The sequence below is a fragment of the Marmota flaviventris genome, chromosome Y (assembly GCF_047511675.1).
Source record: "Marmota flaviventris isolate mMarFla1 chromosome Y, mMarFla1.hap1, whole genome shotgun sequence".
NCBI classification, from domain to species: Eukaryota; Metazoa; Chordata; class Mammalia; order Rodentia; family Sciuridae; genus Marmota; species Marmota flaviventris.
The window spans coordinates 1,435,716-1,454,088 of record NC_092519.1 but is presented as its reverse complement, the minus strand read 5'-3'; the positions used below and the strand labels follow the sequence as shown (position 1 = coordinate 1,454,088).

Genomic DNA, 18,373 nt, shown 5'->3' with positions numbered 1-18,373 from the left:
CATTGTTGTCCCTTCATTCATACTGGAAGAGGAAGCCCATAGTAGCATGACAGCTTGTTTCAAAAACTTTGGTTTTATAAAAGTAAATTCATTTGATATTTTGAAACAGATATAAACACAATGATATGTTATTCATGTTCTCCTTAGCTTAGAAAATCTAGTCATTGAAAATGATGGGAAATCTCTCTTCTCTGTGCATAGTACTATATGGATTTAACAGCACTATATTAATGATCATATTAACAATCAAACACTAGATGTTGTAATTGAGGGTTGAGTGAATTAAGAAGTTTTTTCCTATATTTATATAATAAGAAGCACACATGAAGCTCAAATATAGGTCCTTTGACTCCCCCAATTTTGTTCTCTATGCTAACTTTAAGAACATTTCTTGGAGCCACAAAAATAAAGCCACAAATAAAGTATATGTTTTTAAGTTTTATGAGTGATAGAAAACAACAGCTTAAAAAAAAAATAGGCTTTAAAATCCCAAAGAGAAAGCAAATATCCATCTGGAAGGAATGCTTACATTTCAATTTAGATTTCTGGTAAATTTCTATTTTTGATATAATCTCAAATTCATGGAAATTTGCAAGAATATATTAGGAACTTACTTTATTCTTCAGATTCAGCATTTTTAAAATCAAAATTCTCTAATTTATTCACAAAGAAAGATATACTCAATGGAAAAAAGGATTTATTGTAATACTTAGAGTATTACATGATTTTTTTGTGTTTGTGAATAAGGGTAAATTCTAACACTCATCCCCACACACATATACACAAATTGAAAAAATATGTACAAAGTATTTATAGTGGTTTCTACATAGTGGTATGATTATTAGTAATTTTAATTTCTTTTTTTTTTTTTTTTTTTTTGCTTATTTATATTTTCTAATTTTTCCTCAGTGGACATATTATTTATGTAATAAATAAAAATAGAAGTCACATTATAAAATAAAATAAAATCACATTTCTCTCTCCCCTCCTCCTCTCCTCTCCTTTAACCTTAGTGTCTTGATATCTCTAATATCAAGCCTATTTCTGCAGAGTGCAGAGCTCAAGGCCAGTATCCACTAGAAGCCAGGATTAACACAGAATGCTAAGCTTATTCACAGTAACTTTTGAACATGGAAAAGTCAGACTTTGTTCAAAAACAAAAGGAACAGTTTTTAAAATATTTTTTTAGCTGTTGATGAACCTTTATTTTATTGATTTATATGTGGTGCTGAGGATCAAACTCAGTGCCTATCCATGCTGGGCAAGTGCTCTACCACTGAGCTACAACCCCAGTTCAAAGGGAACATTTTTTGAATGACAGAATATTTATTGAGCAAAGTGCTATAGCTATATTCATAATAAATTCTGAATAATATTCTGTCAGAAAAAAATACGTAGATTCAAATGCAATACTATAAGATGCACTTGGAACTTCTATCAACTGAAAAGGTTTGGGGTATAAGCAAGACCATATGCATGCCAGAAAGAAACAGGTCATAACACATAAAATTGGGTAACTGATTTGCAGCAGTTTTCCATGGCTAAATATACTACTTATCATTTGAAGTTTTGAGAAGCAAGTGCATTGGTCTGAGCCAAAACACAGTCTCCATTTGCTTAGTTTTGGAAAATAACTTGGACCTTTTTTTCATAATTACAGTTTCAAACAGTGGTAGCTGACACACCAAATGTACAGAATTTTGAATTTCATTCAAAATAAAGTCAAAGTTAAGGTCACATCATTGTCCTCAAAGTCAGACTTTGTTCAAGAATCAACTAGAAGAAGGATGATTAAGGAAGAAACAGAACATTTTCTTCCAAGTGTTATTGACTTTGCATTGATTGATGTTTTAGCTCTGTCCACTCTCTGATATTGAAAAGAGGATAAGCAAAGGAATTATTTTGAGTACACTCATTTTTAATTTCAGTTCAATATTGGCTTGGAATAAAGTAAATAGTGAAATAATGGTAAAGACAAGAGGGTTAGCAGATATATTTTTAAATAGTATCAGAGGGACTTTCCGAAACAGCACAAAGGGAACACATTTTATGTGGTTGGAGTCAGTCTTCATTGAAAATATTCTTGCAATTTCTGATTTTTAAGATGATACTATGCATAGTTTTAAGATCTTTTTGGGGGGGAAGATAAACTTTGAATAGCAATAGTGGCAGAAAAGTTGTCTTCAGCCATAATACCCTAAAAAGACACAGAATATTCACATTCCTCTTTTCATGGTATACAAACACAAGCCCCTTAAAAAATGATTCACTAAAAACTATACCTGTGTTTGGCTTTAGCTGGTTTTACCCAGGTTCCCCCAAATTTTCTGTTTATAGTAGACTCTCATATATATTTGGAATGAATAAATAACAAAATATATATAAAAATAAATATAACTTAATTTATAAAAATGATACAAATGAATATCAATTAATGTCTAACAAATTATAACTGTGTTGAACCTCAACATATTTTGACATACACATATGAAGATAAATGCTAATCTAATATTTGTTGAGTTGTATTAAGTTGTACTGACTATTAAACAATTGAATCCCAGGTGAACTGTTTTATGTGTGAGTGCGCGCGCGCGCGCACACACACACACACACACACACACACACACACATATGTATTCAAATGTAGGTACCATTTTATCTGCACAGAGAAAGTGTTTGGATATTACTGGTCAGAAAAGTTTTCACTTAGTTATCTTGGAAAGTAGTTGATTTTTAAATAGCATATGATAAATATATGAATATCATTAGTTACAGAATTCTCCAAGAATGGACATTTGATAGGAAGTTCATTTCAAGTGGCCACATGTCCAAATTATTTTAAGACTAGAAATATCATTTTATTTTTAATCATGACAGTTTGTTTTGGAAATTAAGTTAGATATTCATTCAAGATATATAGGAGTACCTACTAGAAAAATTTGGAGAGGCTGTGAAAAGCCACCTAAAACCAAAGTGTATGCATTGAGTGTTGTATTAGTTAGCATTTTGCCTCTGTGAGAAATACCTGAGAAAAACAATTTAGTAGAGGGTAGATTTATTTTGGCTTATGGTTGCAGAGTTTTCATTCCACAGTTGCCTGGCTCCAGCTCAGAGCACCATGGCAGTAGTACCTGGTGGAGAAAAGACGCTGAACTCATGGCAGCCAAGAAGTACAGTGAGAGAGAGAGCGGTCGGGGGAGGGGCTAGAGACAAACCTCCCAGGGCAAACTCCCAGTGATCCTCTTCCTCCAATCATTTCATAAGTTCCACCTCTGAGCATTGCTGCATTGGTGGCCAAGCCTTCAACACATAAAACTTGTTGGGCATTCCAGATCAGACCATAATAAAGGTTTAGGAGTTATGTAGTCTGAAGTAAGTAGTAAAAATAAATATGAATGGTTTAAAACTCAATATTTCACTTTTTTACAATTAAATTTAGGATTTCCAAAACAGAATTACTTATAATACTCTTGCAAAAGTAGTTATTCTGTTTCCCAGGGCCTGGCGTTTTGACTCAGTGGTAGTGCACTTGCCTGGCATTTGTGAGGCACAGGGTTTGATTCTCAGCACTGCATATAAATAAATAAAATAAAGGTCTATAAACAACTAAAAATACTAAAAAATGTTTCCTTACTATACATGCCAACAAGTAGTAGTACATAGATCATAATACAAAAATCTGCATGCATAACCAAACTGAAACTAATACTGTTAGTTTTGAAACTGATAATCTCACATTTTAAAAATAACTTCCTAATAATATGAATTTTGAATTTGAATTGAATCATGCATAAAGGCAATGATTTTATAAAAAGTATAGAAGATTTTATGTTGCTATTTATCTTGATATATACACCATACCAACATAATTAGACAACAAGAGTCAGAATTTTTATGAGACAAAGGGAAACACAGAAAGTGCTCTACTGTTTTTTTTTAAATTATGGTGTTCTACAGCACCTCAAGAATGATTTCCAATCTTAACTCTGCCCCCTACTACTTGTGTGACCTTGGATAAAAATGTAAATGCATGTAATACTTCTGTGCTGCAGTTTTCAATCGTATAAGTTTTTTGGGGAGGACTAAATAAATGTATATGAATTACTTAGACAAGCACCACATAATAAGCACTTAATAAATATTAATGTTTTAATGGAAGGAAGGCCAAATTGTAAATACGAGAAAACCCATAGTCCAACTAAGTTTCATCATTAAAGAAGAATGAATAAAAACAAATAAGCTGGAGCTGAAATTCGAAATGTTAACAACGTAAGCAAAATAAAGGCAGTATGAGGAATGAAGTATCAAGTTGAACAACAAATTATTAGATTGATGATATAAATTGAAATTAATCCAAGCATTGGCACATCAAGACAATAATTGAAATTGCCAGTATAGGAAAATATAATTAGGAATCAAAGAGAAAACACAAAACATTGCATCAGAAATTAGGAAGGAAATAAAATTATTGATAATGATGGAGATTAGTTGATATCAATTTCCACACTTTTGTCTTTCTCGTCTGGTAAACTTAGATTCAATGTCCAGAGACCAAAACAAGTGGGAAGATTCAAAGTCATATAGTTTGAAACATGGTTTCTTTTACATGCTTCTGAGCTAATAACAATGGAAGCAGCTAGCTGAATCTCAGGTATGGGTAAATAAGATCACAGAGAGATGGGAAGTAGGAAACAAATGTTAGGTACCTGGGAAGTTGTTTCTGTCCTTAGAAATGTGACAATATTTGGAATATAAAGTGGAACTTCTCAATTTTTGCAAGTTTTTATGTACTGACATACATTTATGTAGTTACTATGTTCTCTCCTACTTCTGAATAAGTATTACTTTTGAAAATCCTGCTTCAAAAACAGTAAATAAATAAAATCAGAAAAAAAAATGATTCAGTTGAATAAAGGAAATTGAAGGCATATGATTGGTCCAAAGACTTAGGGAAGAGTTACCACAAATCTAGGAGATGGATATAATGACAATTTTTATTTTTTTAAAGATTTTTTTTAGTTGTATATGGACGCAATACCTTTATATATAAGCAATACCTTTATTTTATTTGTTTATTTTTGTTTGGTGCTTGGGAATTGAACCCAGTGCCTCACACATGCTAAGCAAGCTCTCTACCACTGAGCTACAGCCCCAGCCCATAATTAGGATACTATTTCATAGTCATTTGCATTGTGTATTTTTTCCAGCACCCAGGAGAGTGCTTGACACTTTGTAATTAATGAATATATTTTTGCTAAATGATTGAGGCTTTTCTTATCTAGGCAGGCCAAGCAACTCTTCCATCTCATCCCATAATAGCCCTGTAGTGAATATAATCTTATGGCAGAAATGAGGCAAAGAGACTTCCTCATTTCTAATGCTTTTTAAGATGGTTGCCCTACTTAATTTATTAAATATGCCAGCTCTAGTCTTTTGCATTCGGTAGTAGTTCCCAGGCATATATATGCCAATAGAATTATCAGTTGACTGGAACTTTATTTACCAGACACTTTCCACCGCAGGAAACTCTAGCCATAGTAGCTAGTGACAAGTGTCATCTTCTTGGGATATTATAGGCAACAATAATGACAGCACTAATAGCTCACAGTTACCAGTGCACCCACCGGTATCTAAAGTAGCAATTTCAAACCAAGTGTGACACTATTAAGGACTTTACAGTCATACTGATATTACCACTAGTAGTGCACAATTTCAAGTTCATTCAAGCACACATAATCTTGTCAGTTTCTACTGAGATTACTAGACATGATTTGCTGCCAAATATTAAAATGTACATTTAATGGTTGGTAAAATATGAGGGAAGCATCTTGGTTAATTTTATTTATCATTTATCTTTTTTATTTTTTATTACTTTTATTTTTATTTATTCTTTTTATATATACATGACAGTAGAGTGTATTTTGACACATTGTACATACACGGAGTATAATTTATTCTAATTAGGATGCTTTACATGTTTTACATGTTGTGGAGTTTTACTGGTGGTGTATTCACATATGAACATAGTAAACTTAAGTCTGATTCATTCTACTGTCTTTCCTATGCCCATCATCCCTCCCTTCCCTTCATTTGACTTTGTCTAATCCAATGAGCTTCTGTTCTCCCCTCCACCATTCTTATTTTGAGTTAGCATTCACATATCACAGAGAATATTCAGTATTTATTTTGGGGGGAGGGGGGTTGGCTTATTTCACTTAGCATGACAGTCTTCACTTCCATTCATTTACCTGCAAATGCTATAAACTCATTATTCCTTATAGTTGAGTAATATTCCATCAAGTATATATTTATAACATTTTCTTTATCCATTTATCTGTTGAAAGGCACCTAGATTGATTCGATAGCATAGCTGTTTTGAACTGAGCTGTTATAAACATTGATGTGGCTCTATCACTGAAGTTATGCTGTTTTTAAATGATTTGGGTATATACCAAGGGGTGACATAACTGGGTCAAATGGTTGTTCCATTCCAAGTTTTCTGAGGAATCTCCATACTGCTTGCACCAATTTGCAGTCATACCAGCAATATGTAGGGGGAAGTACCTTTTTTTCCCCACAACCTCGCCAACATTTATTGTTACTCATGTTCTTATTCATGTTCTTTCTTTCTTTCTTTCTTTCTTTATTTTGGTACCAAGGATTGAACTCAAGGGCACTTGACCACTGAGTCACATTCCCAGCCCTATTTTGTATTTTACTTAGTGACAGGGTCTCACCAAGTTTCTTAGTACTTTGCTTCTGTGGAGGCTGGCTTTGAACTCGAAATCCCCCTGCCTCAGCCTCCTGAGCTACTGGGATTACAGGCATGCACTGCCATGCCCGGTGTTACTTGTATTCTTGATAGTTGCCATTCTGAATGGAGTGAGATGGAATTTCAGTGTACTTTTTAATTTGCATTTCTCTAATTGCTAAAGATGTTGAACATCTTTTTATATATTTTTTCAGCATTCTATTTTTTGCTCTGTGAAATGCCTGTTCAGTTCCTTTGCCCATTTATTGATTGGGTTATCTGGTTTGTTTGGCATTAAGTTTTTTGAGTGTGTGTGTGTGTGTGTGTGTGTGTGTGTGTGTGTGTGTGTAGATAGATAGATGGATATACAGATGTCTATCTATCCTGGAGAAGATTAATGCTCTCTCTGAGGTGCATGTGGTAAAGACTTTTCCCACTCTGTAGGTTCTCTCCTTATGTTATTGACTATTTCCTTTGCCACGAAGATGCTTTTTAGTTTGATACTATCCCATTTATTGATTCTTGATGTTATTTCTTGTACTTTAGGAGATTTTTGAGGAAGTTGGTTCTTAGCTGACATGATGAAGAGCTGAGTTTACATTTACCTGTAGTAGGCTTCAGGTCTCTGGTCTAATTCCTAGGTCCTTGATCCACTTTGAGTTGAGTTTTGTACATGGTAAGAGATAAGGGTTTAGTTTCATGTTGTTCCATATGGTTTCCAGTTCTCCAAGCACCATTTGTTGAAGAGGCTATCTTTTCTCCAATGTATGCTTTTGGCACTTTTGTCTAATATGAGATAACTGTATTTATGTGGGTTTGTCTTTGTGTACTCTATTCTGTACCATTGGTCTACATGTCTATTTTGGTGCCAATACCATGTCATTTTATTACTATAATTCTATATTATAATTTAAGGTCTGGTATTGTGATGCCTCCATATCACTTTTCTCCTGAGGATTGCTTTGTCTATTCTGGGCCTTTTATTTTTCCAAATGAATTTCATGACTGATCTTTTTATTTCTATGAGGAATGCCATTGGAATTAATAGAAATTATAATAAATCTGTATAGCACTTTTGATAGTGTGGCCATTTTGTCAATATTAATTCTGACTATCCAAGAACATGGGACATATTTCCATATTCTAAGGTCTTCTTTAATTTCTACATTGAAATTTAATTTCTACAATGAAAATTACAGAACAATAAAGAAAGTAAGTGAAGAAGATCTTGGTGTATTTTAAATGCCAGGAACTTAACAACCAGGTAGATCTGGTTGGAGATTTGTAGAAAAAAAGTTTTTTCAAGTCGTCTGTGTTACTTTGTAGAAAAAAGTTTTTTCAAGTCCTCTGTGTTACTTCTAGATATTTGGCCTTAGTGAACTTATTTTTTTCTGTCAGAACTCCTCACCTAAACACATTCCTGAAAAAATAAAAATAGTATCTTGGGATGCAGTAGGACATAGTGGTTAAAAGCATTGCTCTATGTTCTGCTTCTGTTCAAGATGTGGGAAATTGAATAAGCACATTTACTCCATAATGAAGAGAAAAATCCAAATAAAGTACAAAATTATAATTTTTCTTGTAGCCCATTCGAGACCTGAGGTTGCAGGGCCATCAGGGTACCTATTCTTCTCCAAGGAGAGATGGAATACACAAACTCTTTCACCTAAGACAGAGCACCAGAGAAGTATAAAACTTTCACATGAGTGGGCAATAAGGAATCAGTAACACTTTGAACCAATTGTTAATGTCCAAGTGTATGTTGTTGTGACAGTAACAAAGCCGCTGGAGAAACAGACACAAGATGAATTAACATCAGCTTACAGGTTCCTTTCTATGGTCCTCCAGATTTGCTCAAGAAAAAGACTAGAAGCAGGTCAGGAACCCAGAGATAGCTTCCCTTGCTGGTGCATAAAAGATTTGAAAATTATCATTACTGTTTGGACACTCTGTCAAAAGTCTTCAATTCCCCAAAGGGCAGCATATGTTGTCACTCCTATGGCACAGGTAAAGGCCAACTGTTACTAGAAAAAGGAGAGATGAGGAAAATCCCTTTATTTCTAGAAGGAAGGCAAGGCCAATAAAGGCTGCAGAATTATATAACAATCCTTTAGAATTCTCCTCCAAATGATGTGGAATCTATTTCCTACCAAAAGTTCATAATAAATATATAATAAAATTTGACTCAGTGTCAGAGTACATGATATGTTTAAAGTGCTACCAGCTCTGTTTTGAAGAGATAATTATCACCAGTAACTGTGACTACCTGAGGGCAGACTATGTACCAGTAAGATGTAACACCTTATTGAAAATATTCTCTACTATGCCACTAATCCAAAAATGGCAAAGGGGAGCAATAGTTCAGAATAAATAGAAAGAGTCCATGTGAAAAATTAAAATAGGAAAAGAAGCAAAGTAAGGGAGGGAATAGAAGAAATGCAGAAGAAGGAATAGTGAGAAAAGAAAAAAAAAATAGTATATGTCCCATTTTAAAAACAATATAAGATTGGATATAAGATTGGATTAAAGTTTGTGATAACAAATAATGGGACAATCAATACAGAAGATAATAAAATACAAATGAAATAAAAACCTAATATTAAAAAGATTACAATATTTTTGGCTCTAGTGCCTCCAGAAAGACTTTGCTCCATCCACCTCTGGCATGATCATGGGCTGCTCTAATAGTTCCCTGGTACCCTGGGTCGCAATGTGGAAAGGTTCTGGGGCATCTCTAACCCATGGCTAAATCAATTCTGGGCACCCTACCTACTGTTCTCTTCACACTGCTGGCAGCAACAGAACTGTTTCCATCTTAAAATTAAGAAACCTTGGGCATAATTCAACAAACATAAGAGGATTTTTAACTGTAGAAAGAAGGCAGAACACTTAGGGACACAGGAATTAGGTAACTAGATGGAAGTTAGTTCCCTGGGTTTTCTTGTTGGCGTTTAAATATGTTAGAAAGGATGCTGCAGAAGTTTTCAATGTAGAACCACCAATAGGCACAGACAAAAATATCTCCAAGTAAAGCCTGTTTGTCTTAACCAAAATACCAGAGAAAGAAGGACCCAAGACAGCAGAAATACTTTGGATACATCCATCCTATTCCCAACAAACATCAATGGAATAGTTTCCTCCAAAATATCCACAAATATGCATAGTTTGTAGGACCAAGAAAAAAAAAAAAAAAACATCCTGCACTTACCCTTAGATCTATTGGAAACAGTAGTTTTTTTGTCTTGCTTTAGGCATCACCAAAATTCTTGATCTTTGGTCTCCTGGTTGGCAAAAGTAGTTGATGGAGGTAGGTGACGCTACACTTCCCCCAGTGAGTGGCGTGCTGATCTTGACTTGCCAAGGGGAAATACCAGCATCATCAATAGCATTTAAAGGCGCCCTGTTCTTTTAAACCCATATGGCAGCAAGGAAATGTAATGAGAGTAGAATTATTCACCACTGTACCTTACCCTCACTATTTGGTGTCAGTGGGTCTTAACAGATAGCTGAGCTTCTACTACCATTGGATATCTATGAGATTTATGAAGAAGTTCAAATCAGGACTTGTTAGTGTTTCACTTTCTAAGTACCCCTGAAATGAGTATGATCCATTAGACAGGCAAACTGCTACACCTGTCCAGAATTAACCAAGCAGAACGAGGTGTTAAGAGATAGGGTTGGTTTGTTCTACAAGTATCCCTTCCCCTGGTATCAGCTGATCCCAAACAGGATCTGAGTTTACACTCTTACTGAGTAGCCTCAAAACAGTATGAGTAATCTCTCTCCCCTTACTTCTCCCTGAGAAGAATAAGATGTAGTGGGTATCTGTACTCTTACTTGGAGATAAGTGTGATGGCCTTAATTGGTGCTTCATTTTTATTTTTGCTGAGAAGATAAGTATCAGCAGAGCTAAGTAGAGAGCTGAGCCTCCACCCCACCTGTGTGCAATAAGTCAGACACTAATTTGATCAGGGTGGTATGGGTAGGGCCCCTGCAATAATAAGATGAATCATAAGAAAACTGATACAAATTTTAAATCACCAATCACAAAAATACAATAAACAGCAATTGTTAACAACAAATAGATGACTAAAATGTAAATTATAGAACTAGAAGACTGTAGAATAAAAGAAAACTGGATTAATGAGCTTATACATAGTGAAGAAGACAAGAAAAGAACCAATCAACTTGAGGAAAGATCAATAGGGTTTCCCCAATCTGAACAGAAAAATAAATAAATTAGCAACCTATGTAATAATAACAAGTTAACTTCCATATCCTCACTTGCTCAGAAGAAAATTAAAGAAAAAGTCAGACTGAAAAAGTATTTTAGGAAATAATAACATAAGTCTAATTACATATACAGAAAGACCCAAACCTGTAGATTCAGGATCTAGAGAGAAGTCTAAATTAAAAAGCAAAATTACATCTAACACAGATCATAATTTATCTTTGCAAATGTATAGACAAAAATTCCTGAAGTATGTTGGCATATGATTCTAGGAACCTTGTGTAATAAAGATATAATAATCAAGAGAGGGATTAGATTTCAGAGGATGATTCTCTGCTTACTTAAAGAGCCTGAGTGGCGAGAGATGACAGGACTGTTTGTGGTTATTTCAGTTTGAAGTGATTGGCTAGGAATTCCTTAATCATCCAGTATGATAGCTATCCTCTGACTGATTTTTCCAAGGAATGTTGAAACCAGAGAAAAAATCCCTAAGCTGTTCAGTATATAATGTCTGTAGAATTTCCTCTAGTTTTGATTTTTGAAAATATCAAGTAAATCTGACAAAGGAATTCAAAGGTTTAAATTACCCACATACACCAATACAGGCTAATCATATTGTTAATATTCATAAATTGTTTAGTATGGTACCAAGACTGATGTGTGTTGCAGAACCCTTTGGAATAGGTATGGAAGAAAACTTTAAGGATAAATTATTTACCAGAACCAGTGTTATACAAGGTTATGGAGGAGATGATTTTACATAGTTTGGAGGTGGTTCTCATGTGGTTGAGTATCATTGAAATGACTGAATGCATATATTATAGGGGCAAAGATGGATGCAGTAATAGAATGGAGAATTGTTAAGTAAAAGCAGACCACAGCCACAAAATCTACATGTAATCCCTTAATGGTACATCCCAAAAGCCAAATATTAGAATCCCAAATCCAGCATTTTTTACATAGGAGCGACATTGAGCACCCAAAAGCCAAAAGGGATTATAACAACATACTAGAGGAAGAAAATGTTATATGAAGAAACATATAGCAATCCTTTGTTTAATACCAATATTTAAAGTATTATTTAACAACAGAAAATTCATCGGGATCTAGGAGAAAATACCAGTTAATGGTATGTGGGTAGAAAGAAAATACAAAATAATATTGTAAGAGGTCTTAAAAATTCAGATAATCTGCTCTTTAAAACAGAGATCCTAAAATCCAATTAAGGAAATTCTGGATTAAATAAGAAATGATTCATTTTCTTATGCCTTTCCAATAAGATTAAGGGATGGAAGAAAGAAAAAGCAATTATAAAATGGTTCTGTATTGATGTACACCTGTCTTCAAATTTATCCAAGTCTTACTGTGCAAGTGTCTCCAATGAGAAAGAAAGAGAAATGGGCTAGAAATATGAGTGGAAATTTTTACAAAGGGGATTTGTAGATGGAAAACAAGCATATAAAAACATGTTCAACTATATCAACCATAGGAGAAATTCAAATCAAAATGCTAATTGTATATCATTATACATGCACCAGAATAACTTAAATATAAAGTGATAGCACTAAATTCTAGTGAGAATGCAGAGAAATTATATCCCTTGTAGATTGCTGGTGGGAATTTAAAATGGTACAACCAACTGGAAAGTCATATGAAAATTTCTCACACAACTAAACAATACATTTATCAGATGACCTAAAATTTGTATTCTTGGGTATTATTCCAGAAAGTTGGAAGATCACATTCACACTCAAAATTTATACAGGAATGCCATATCATCTTTATTTTAATCTTCTAAAATTAGAAACAACAAAGATATCTATGATAATTAATTTATGTGTCAACTTGTTTGGGTTAATGAATACTTAGAAACCTGGGAATACTTCTGTGTGTGTCTATGAACACGTTTCTAGAGGAAATTGACATGTTAGTTAACTGAGTGAAGAAAATCAGCCATTAATGTAGGTGGGCACCATTCTACTGGCTAGGTCCTTGAATAGAATGAGAGGGACGTTATTATTCCTATGAGTGGTTATGTTTATGCAATTAATCTCCATCACGTAAAAACCAGAGAAATGAAAAGTTGTGCTCCATTTGTGTAAAAAATAAAATAATTTTTTAAAAATGGAGAGAAAAGGATTCCCATATCTTTTCGGGAATAGCAACACTTCTTCTCCTGACCTTCAACATCAGTACTCCAGACTTTCTGGCTTTGGGACTCTAGGACTCATACTAGCACCCTCAGGGTTGATAGGCCTTCAGTTTCAGACTGAGAATTAATGATACCTTTGACTTCTCTGGTTCTGAAATTTTCAATCTTAGACTGAGCAATGATAATTGCATCCCAGGGTCTACAGCTTTCAAATAGCCTATTTTAGGACATCTTAGTGCTCATAGCTGCCTAAGTCAATTCCTTTAATAGATCTCTTATTATTTCTGCCTCCCTTCTTGCCTGACTGATTATCTATCTATCTTCTATCTATCAACCTAACTTTATACTTTTGTTTTGTTTTTCTAGAGAATTGTGGCTACATAGTGTTCTTTAATAAATTAATGATTTATCAAACCAAATGGATTAATCAATGAATGATTGAAGCAAACAAAAAAACTATTATTACACACATATTGATTAGATCACAGGAGATTTATTCTGAGTGAAAAAAGAAAGATACAAAATGGTTCCAAACTGAGTTATTCCATTTATGTAACATTTTTTTCTAATGAAAAAAATCATAAAAATCATAAAGAATAAATTACTTGATTTCAGGGATGGAGAAGTGACTAGAGGTGACTATGGTTATATATATATATATATATATATATATATATATATATATATATATATGTAGCAAAAGTGTTCCTTGGATGGAACTGTTCTGCATGTTGACTATAGTAATAGTTACAGAAAATGCTACACATGAGAAAATTCCACAGAACCAAACACAAATACATATAAAAATTTGTTAATGTAAACCTGGTGAAATATTAGTAAGTTAAATGAATTGTGTCAATATCAATTTCCTAATGAAAAAGTAATATATTTGTGGAAGACATAACCATTGGGGCAACTTGAGTGAAAGGAATAAGGTAACTAATTGGTGGAGATTCAATTTAATGCTACTTAAAATCATAATATATGCAAATCTTGTAATGTAGATGTACTCAATAATATTGATGACTCTCAATTTTCACTGAGTGAAAGAACCATACAAAAGTACAAATTGTGATTCCATTTATATAAAACTCTAGAAAATATAAACTAATCTACAGATCCAGAAAGCTGATCAGTGCTTGTATGGCAATGGACAGGGCTTGGGGAAGTGGTTTGAGGAAACTGTTTAGGTAATGATAATATTCTTTTTTTTTTTTTTTTTTTTTTTTTTTTTAATAATGGTGATGGTTTTACAGGTGAAATGTTAAATCTAATTTATTATTTTATGTGTAATTTATTACATGTAATTTATTACATGTCAATTATATCTAAATAAAGATGTTCAAAATAAAAACAGTCATATCCTAGGAGCAAAATATGATGAAAAATATTGTTAACCATTGGCATAAATGACATATTAAACTCTAAGTGGCCAATGTTTTTAAATGCTCACTCTTCAATAGAAGAATAATAATCATGAATTTAAACAAGAAGTAATAATGGATAGAAAAGCAAAAGGTACAATCTAGTCAACTAATAAATCATCCATATGGTGTTACATTTAATATTTTTTAAATAAACATTGAACAATTAAACAAGAATAAATTTACTTTTAAAGATATAATTCAACTTCATCAAAGTACACGCATAAATCATGTAAGAACTTAAACTCTCATTTGCACTTTGATTTACTGATTTAAGCATGAGCACAAATAAACTCTTCATGAAATGACAGCACATAAGAAATTAATTTCTTTTATATTATTGCTTTTATTTTACAATCACCGTGCTATCAATGTTTATTTAGAAACAGCTGTTTAAGTGCTAGAATACATGTGTCATACAAGACCACAGAATAGTGGCCTGAAATGCACTGCAAGCCATACTAGATCCTGAGGAACTTACTTTAGAAAGGAAAGCAGTAACTTAATTACATGATATCTAAGGTTAATAGTATAACAAGAATTTCTCCACATTAATTCCCTCACATAATATATCTGATAATTAATGTACAAGTGCTAATAATGTCCTTTTTGTACCTTATATATACACATTTAAAACTTATTAGCAGGGCTGGGGTTGTGGCTCAGTGATAGCGCACTCGCCTAGCACGTGAGGCACTAAGTTCAATCCTCCGCACCACATAAAATTCAATAAATAAAATGAAGGCTTTGTGTCCAACTATAACTTAAAAAAAAACTTACTGACTGCAGGCATCTTTTAGAAATTAAAACAATAAAAGATTTTTGAGGGGTGAGAAGAATTTTCTAAGAGGCTAGATGAAAAAAAGAGTATATATTTCATGACTCCATTTTTATAAACCTCTAGAAAATGGAAACTGATAGTGGCCACAAGCAAGACAGTAGTTACCTGGAGATGGGGGTACAGGGAGGGGTAGGAGGGAGATATTGCCAAGAAGCATGCTGTAGTTTGAATATGGTTTGGTCCCCAGTATATTTGGTATTGAAAGGTTGGAAGACAACTTTAAGAGGTGGGGCCTAGTGGGAGATGATCACCCCTTTAATAATCACCCCTCTGAAGATACTAATGCTCATCATGCTGATTGTAGGACTGAATTTGTTTCCATGAGAGAAGAGATGTTATAAAGGAGCAATTTTGACCCTTTCCTACTCTGTTTCTCTCTTTCCATGTGATTTACCTCTCACATACACACACACATACTTCCTTCATCATGTGAAGCCATCAGCCCATGTTATGACATAGCAGGAAGGCCCTCATCAGAGGCCAACTAGGTGAGGCTGCCCAATCTCAGACTTTCAGCTTCCAAAATTGTGAAATCTTTTTTTAAAAAATAATGTACCCATCCTCAGGTATTTTACTATCACAAAAGGGACTAACAGCATTTGGAAATTTTAAGGAATGATGGATATATTCACTCTTATAATTGTGATTAGTATGTGTGTGTGTGATAAAACATACGAACTTTAAAAAAATAGTTGTAGGTGGACCCAATACCTTTATTTTATTTAATTATTATGTGATGCTGAGGATCAAACCCAGTGCCTCACAGATGCCAGACAAGTGCTCTACCACTGAGCCACAACCCCAGCCCACATACAAACTTTTTAATCACGTACAGGTTCTTGTGCTTCAATTATAGTTCCATAAATTAAGCATGAAACTCTTTTCATGGATGAAAACAACTTTGAAAAAGATAAAGCTTAAAGATATTTGTAGGAGGAGCCATGTTGCTTAAAACTTCTCCATGAACAATGAATGCTCCATTTTCTTGCCAGCACATGAGGCAGACCACTCCCAATGGCTTACTCTACCCCAAATTTCTTAAGTGGGCTGATTGGTTCTGGATTTGTTCTTTCAATCACCATTACTTTCCTAGGGATGATAGAGTGAGTTCTTTAGCCCTTCTGAGAGCCATTAGTTGCTTACATAATAGGGTATGGAGTAACAAACACCACTATGAGGTCAGTGTTCCTCAGGTGACTCCTTGTATATTTTTTGAGATACTGCCACTCACATGCCTCACCTTATACAGTTTCTGGAAATCTACATACTAAAGCCATACACAAATAGGGAGAAACATGAAGTCCTTTTCGCCTTGCCTGTGGGATCAAGTATAAAGAGGAAGTTTGTCTTCAGTCCTCAGTCCTCACTTTGTCTTTATCCTTCAATGTGTGGATAACAATTTATCTTTTGAACTCCAACTCCACAGATCCCACATCTCTCCCTTCTCAAACACCTACTTCTACCTTTTATTTGTTCCCACTCCAGCATCAGAGGCTCACAGAGATACACATCTTTTCACATCAGATTGATTTTATTTTCACCACCATTAATGTTAGTAACCTGTGGTAAAATTGAGCCATTTCTTAGCTGCCAGACCTCTGGACACTCTGCAGATTATTCTGAGGTCTCTGGCCCCACTCAATTACTTGCTGTCCAGATCATCACTTGAAATGCTGGAGGTTTCTGGGGTATTTTCCATTTCTGGCTCTCTATTCAGTTTTTCATTTAGCCGATGATAATGACCAAAGAGTATTGTTCCTTTAGTTTTCTTAGATTTTTTCAGAGATGTGGAAGGCTTTTCTGAGTCTCTTTTGCTTGAATTATTTTGAAGTGTTTTTTTACCCTTATTGGTGGACTTTAGTATCTGTAAGGACAACAGAGAGGCCATAAGGGCATTGGTTTGGGAAAAGAAGATAGGATATACATGTGAAGTAGGGGTTTGTGCCAGATGAAAAATAAATAGGAGTCTTAGGTCGTGGGGAATGAATGCAGAAAGGAGAAGCTTGGGTTGGGTTATCTTACCTTGCTGCCTCTTCCGCATCTGGAGTGATGATAGGAAGTCTTCATATTCTTTCTTTCTTTCATCGATGATGTTGACTGGGCCATATCTGCATTAGGCTTCTGTGATTTCTTGGTTGCCTTAGCCATACTGAAGCCTCCCAGTGGTCTTCTGAAGAGCTGTAAGGATCCTAGGCATATATGTCCTCCCAAGACAATGAAGGGCCACACCCTTCAGCCTTCATTGGCCAGCAAGTTACTCCCCAGCCAATGAGGACTAAGGAGGAGGTTAGACCTCACAAAGCACTCTCTCTGACACTTCTGTACATGAAGAGGCTAGGGAGGTTGCTAGGGAAACCAGGCTATAGCTTAGATATTGCAAATCAACACTCTTGGCACTTCTGGGATGTGGGGGAGAGGAGATGCTAGGAAGGCAAAAATGATCTGGTTGGGCAAAGGAGACTTTTCTTTAATATACCTGAAAGAGCCACCCCACCCTAATTCTTATATAGTGTTCAATAGTGGTAGTACAGGTGGTAGAGATCTTCCTCTACCAAAGTATTCCCCAAAGCTACTCCTACAAACTCATTCTGCTATCTTTCCCTTAGCCATTAGTTAGTATTTTGGATAATGTACCTAAAATCCATCCAAAAGTAATATGGTTATATTTTTCTTTAATTATCAGAAGATATGTGAATAATGCTACAAACAAGACATATTCCCATTAATGGATATCAATATACTTACTGCATTTGGCATTAAAGGCTGCCAATTTTTAAAATTGTTTTCTTCCAGGCCTTCAACTTATAGGAAAGGAATAAAATTAACTACCCACTGATGAAAATTGCATTTTATCCTTATTTTTATTCTATTTTTGGAGCCTGGTCACATTATCATCATTGAGTTTTGCAAGATTCCTTCTCTTTTATTCAAATTTTTCTTTCTTCTTAGAATCTAGCACTAGTTCCCTTCTCAA

At 34.3% G+C, this 18,373-nt stretch overlaps 1 protein-coding gene across 1 annotated transcript; it reads right to left on the bottom strand.

Annotated features, from left to right (window-relative positions):
• Nucleotides 1–17,041: 17,041 nt before the first annotated feature.
• Nucleotides 17,042–17,547, bottom strand: LOC139703528 (uncharacterized protein CXorf51A-like). The gene is made up of 2 exons (XM_071607030.1): nt 17,422–17,547; nt 17,042–17,263 (listed from the first exon to the last, which is right to left on the bottom strand). The coding sequence occupies exons 1-2, from the start codon at nt 17,545–17,547 to the stop codon at nt 17,042–17,044; spliced, it is 348 nt and encodes a 115-aa protein (XP_071463131.1).
• Nucleotides 17,548–18,373: the final 826 nt, after the last annotated feature.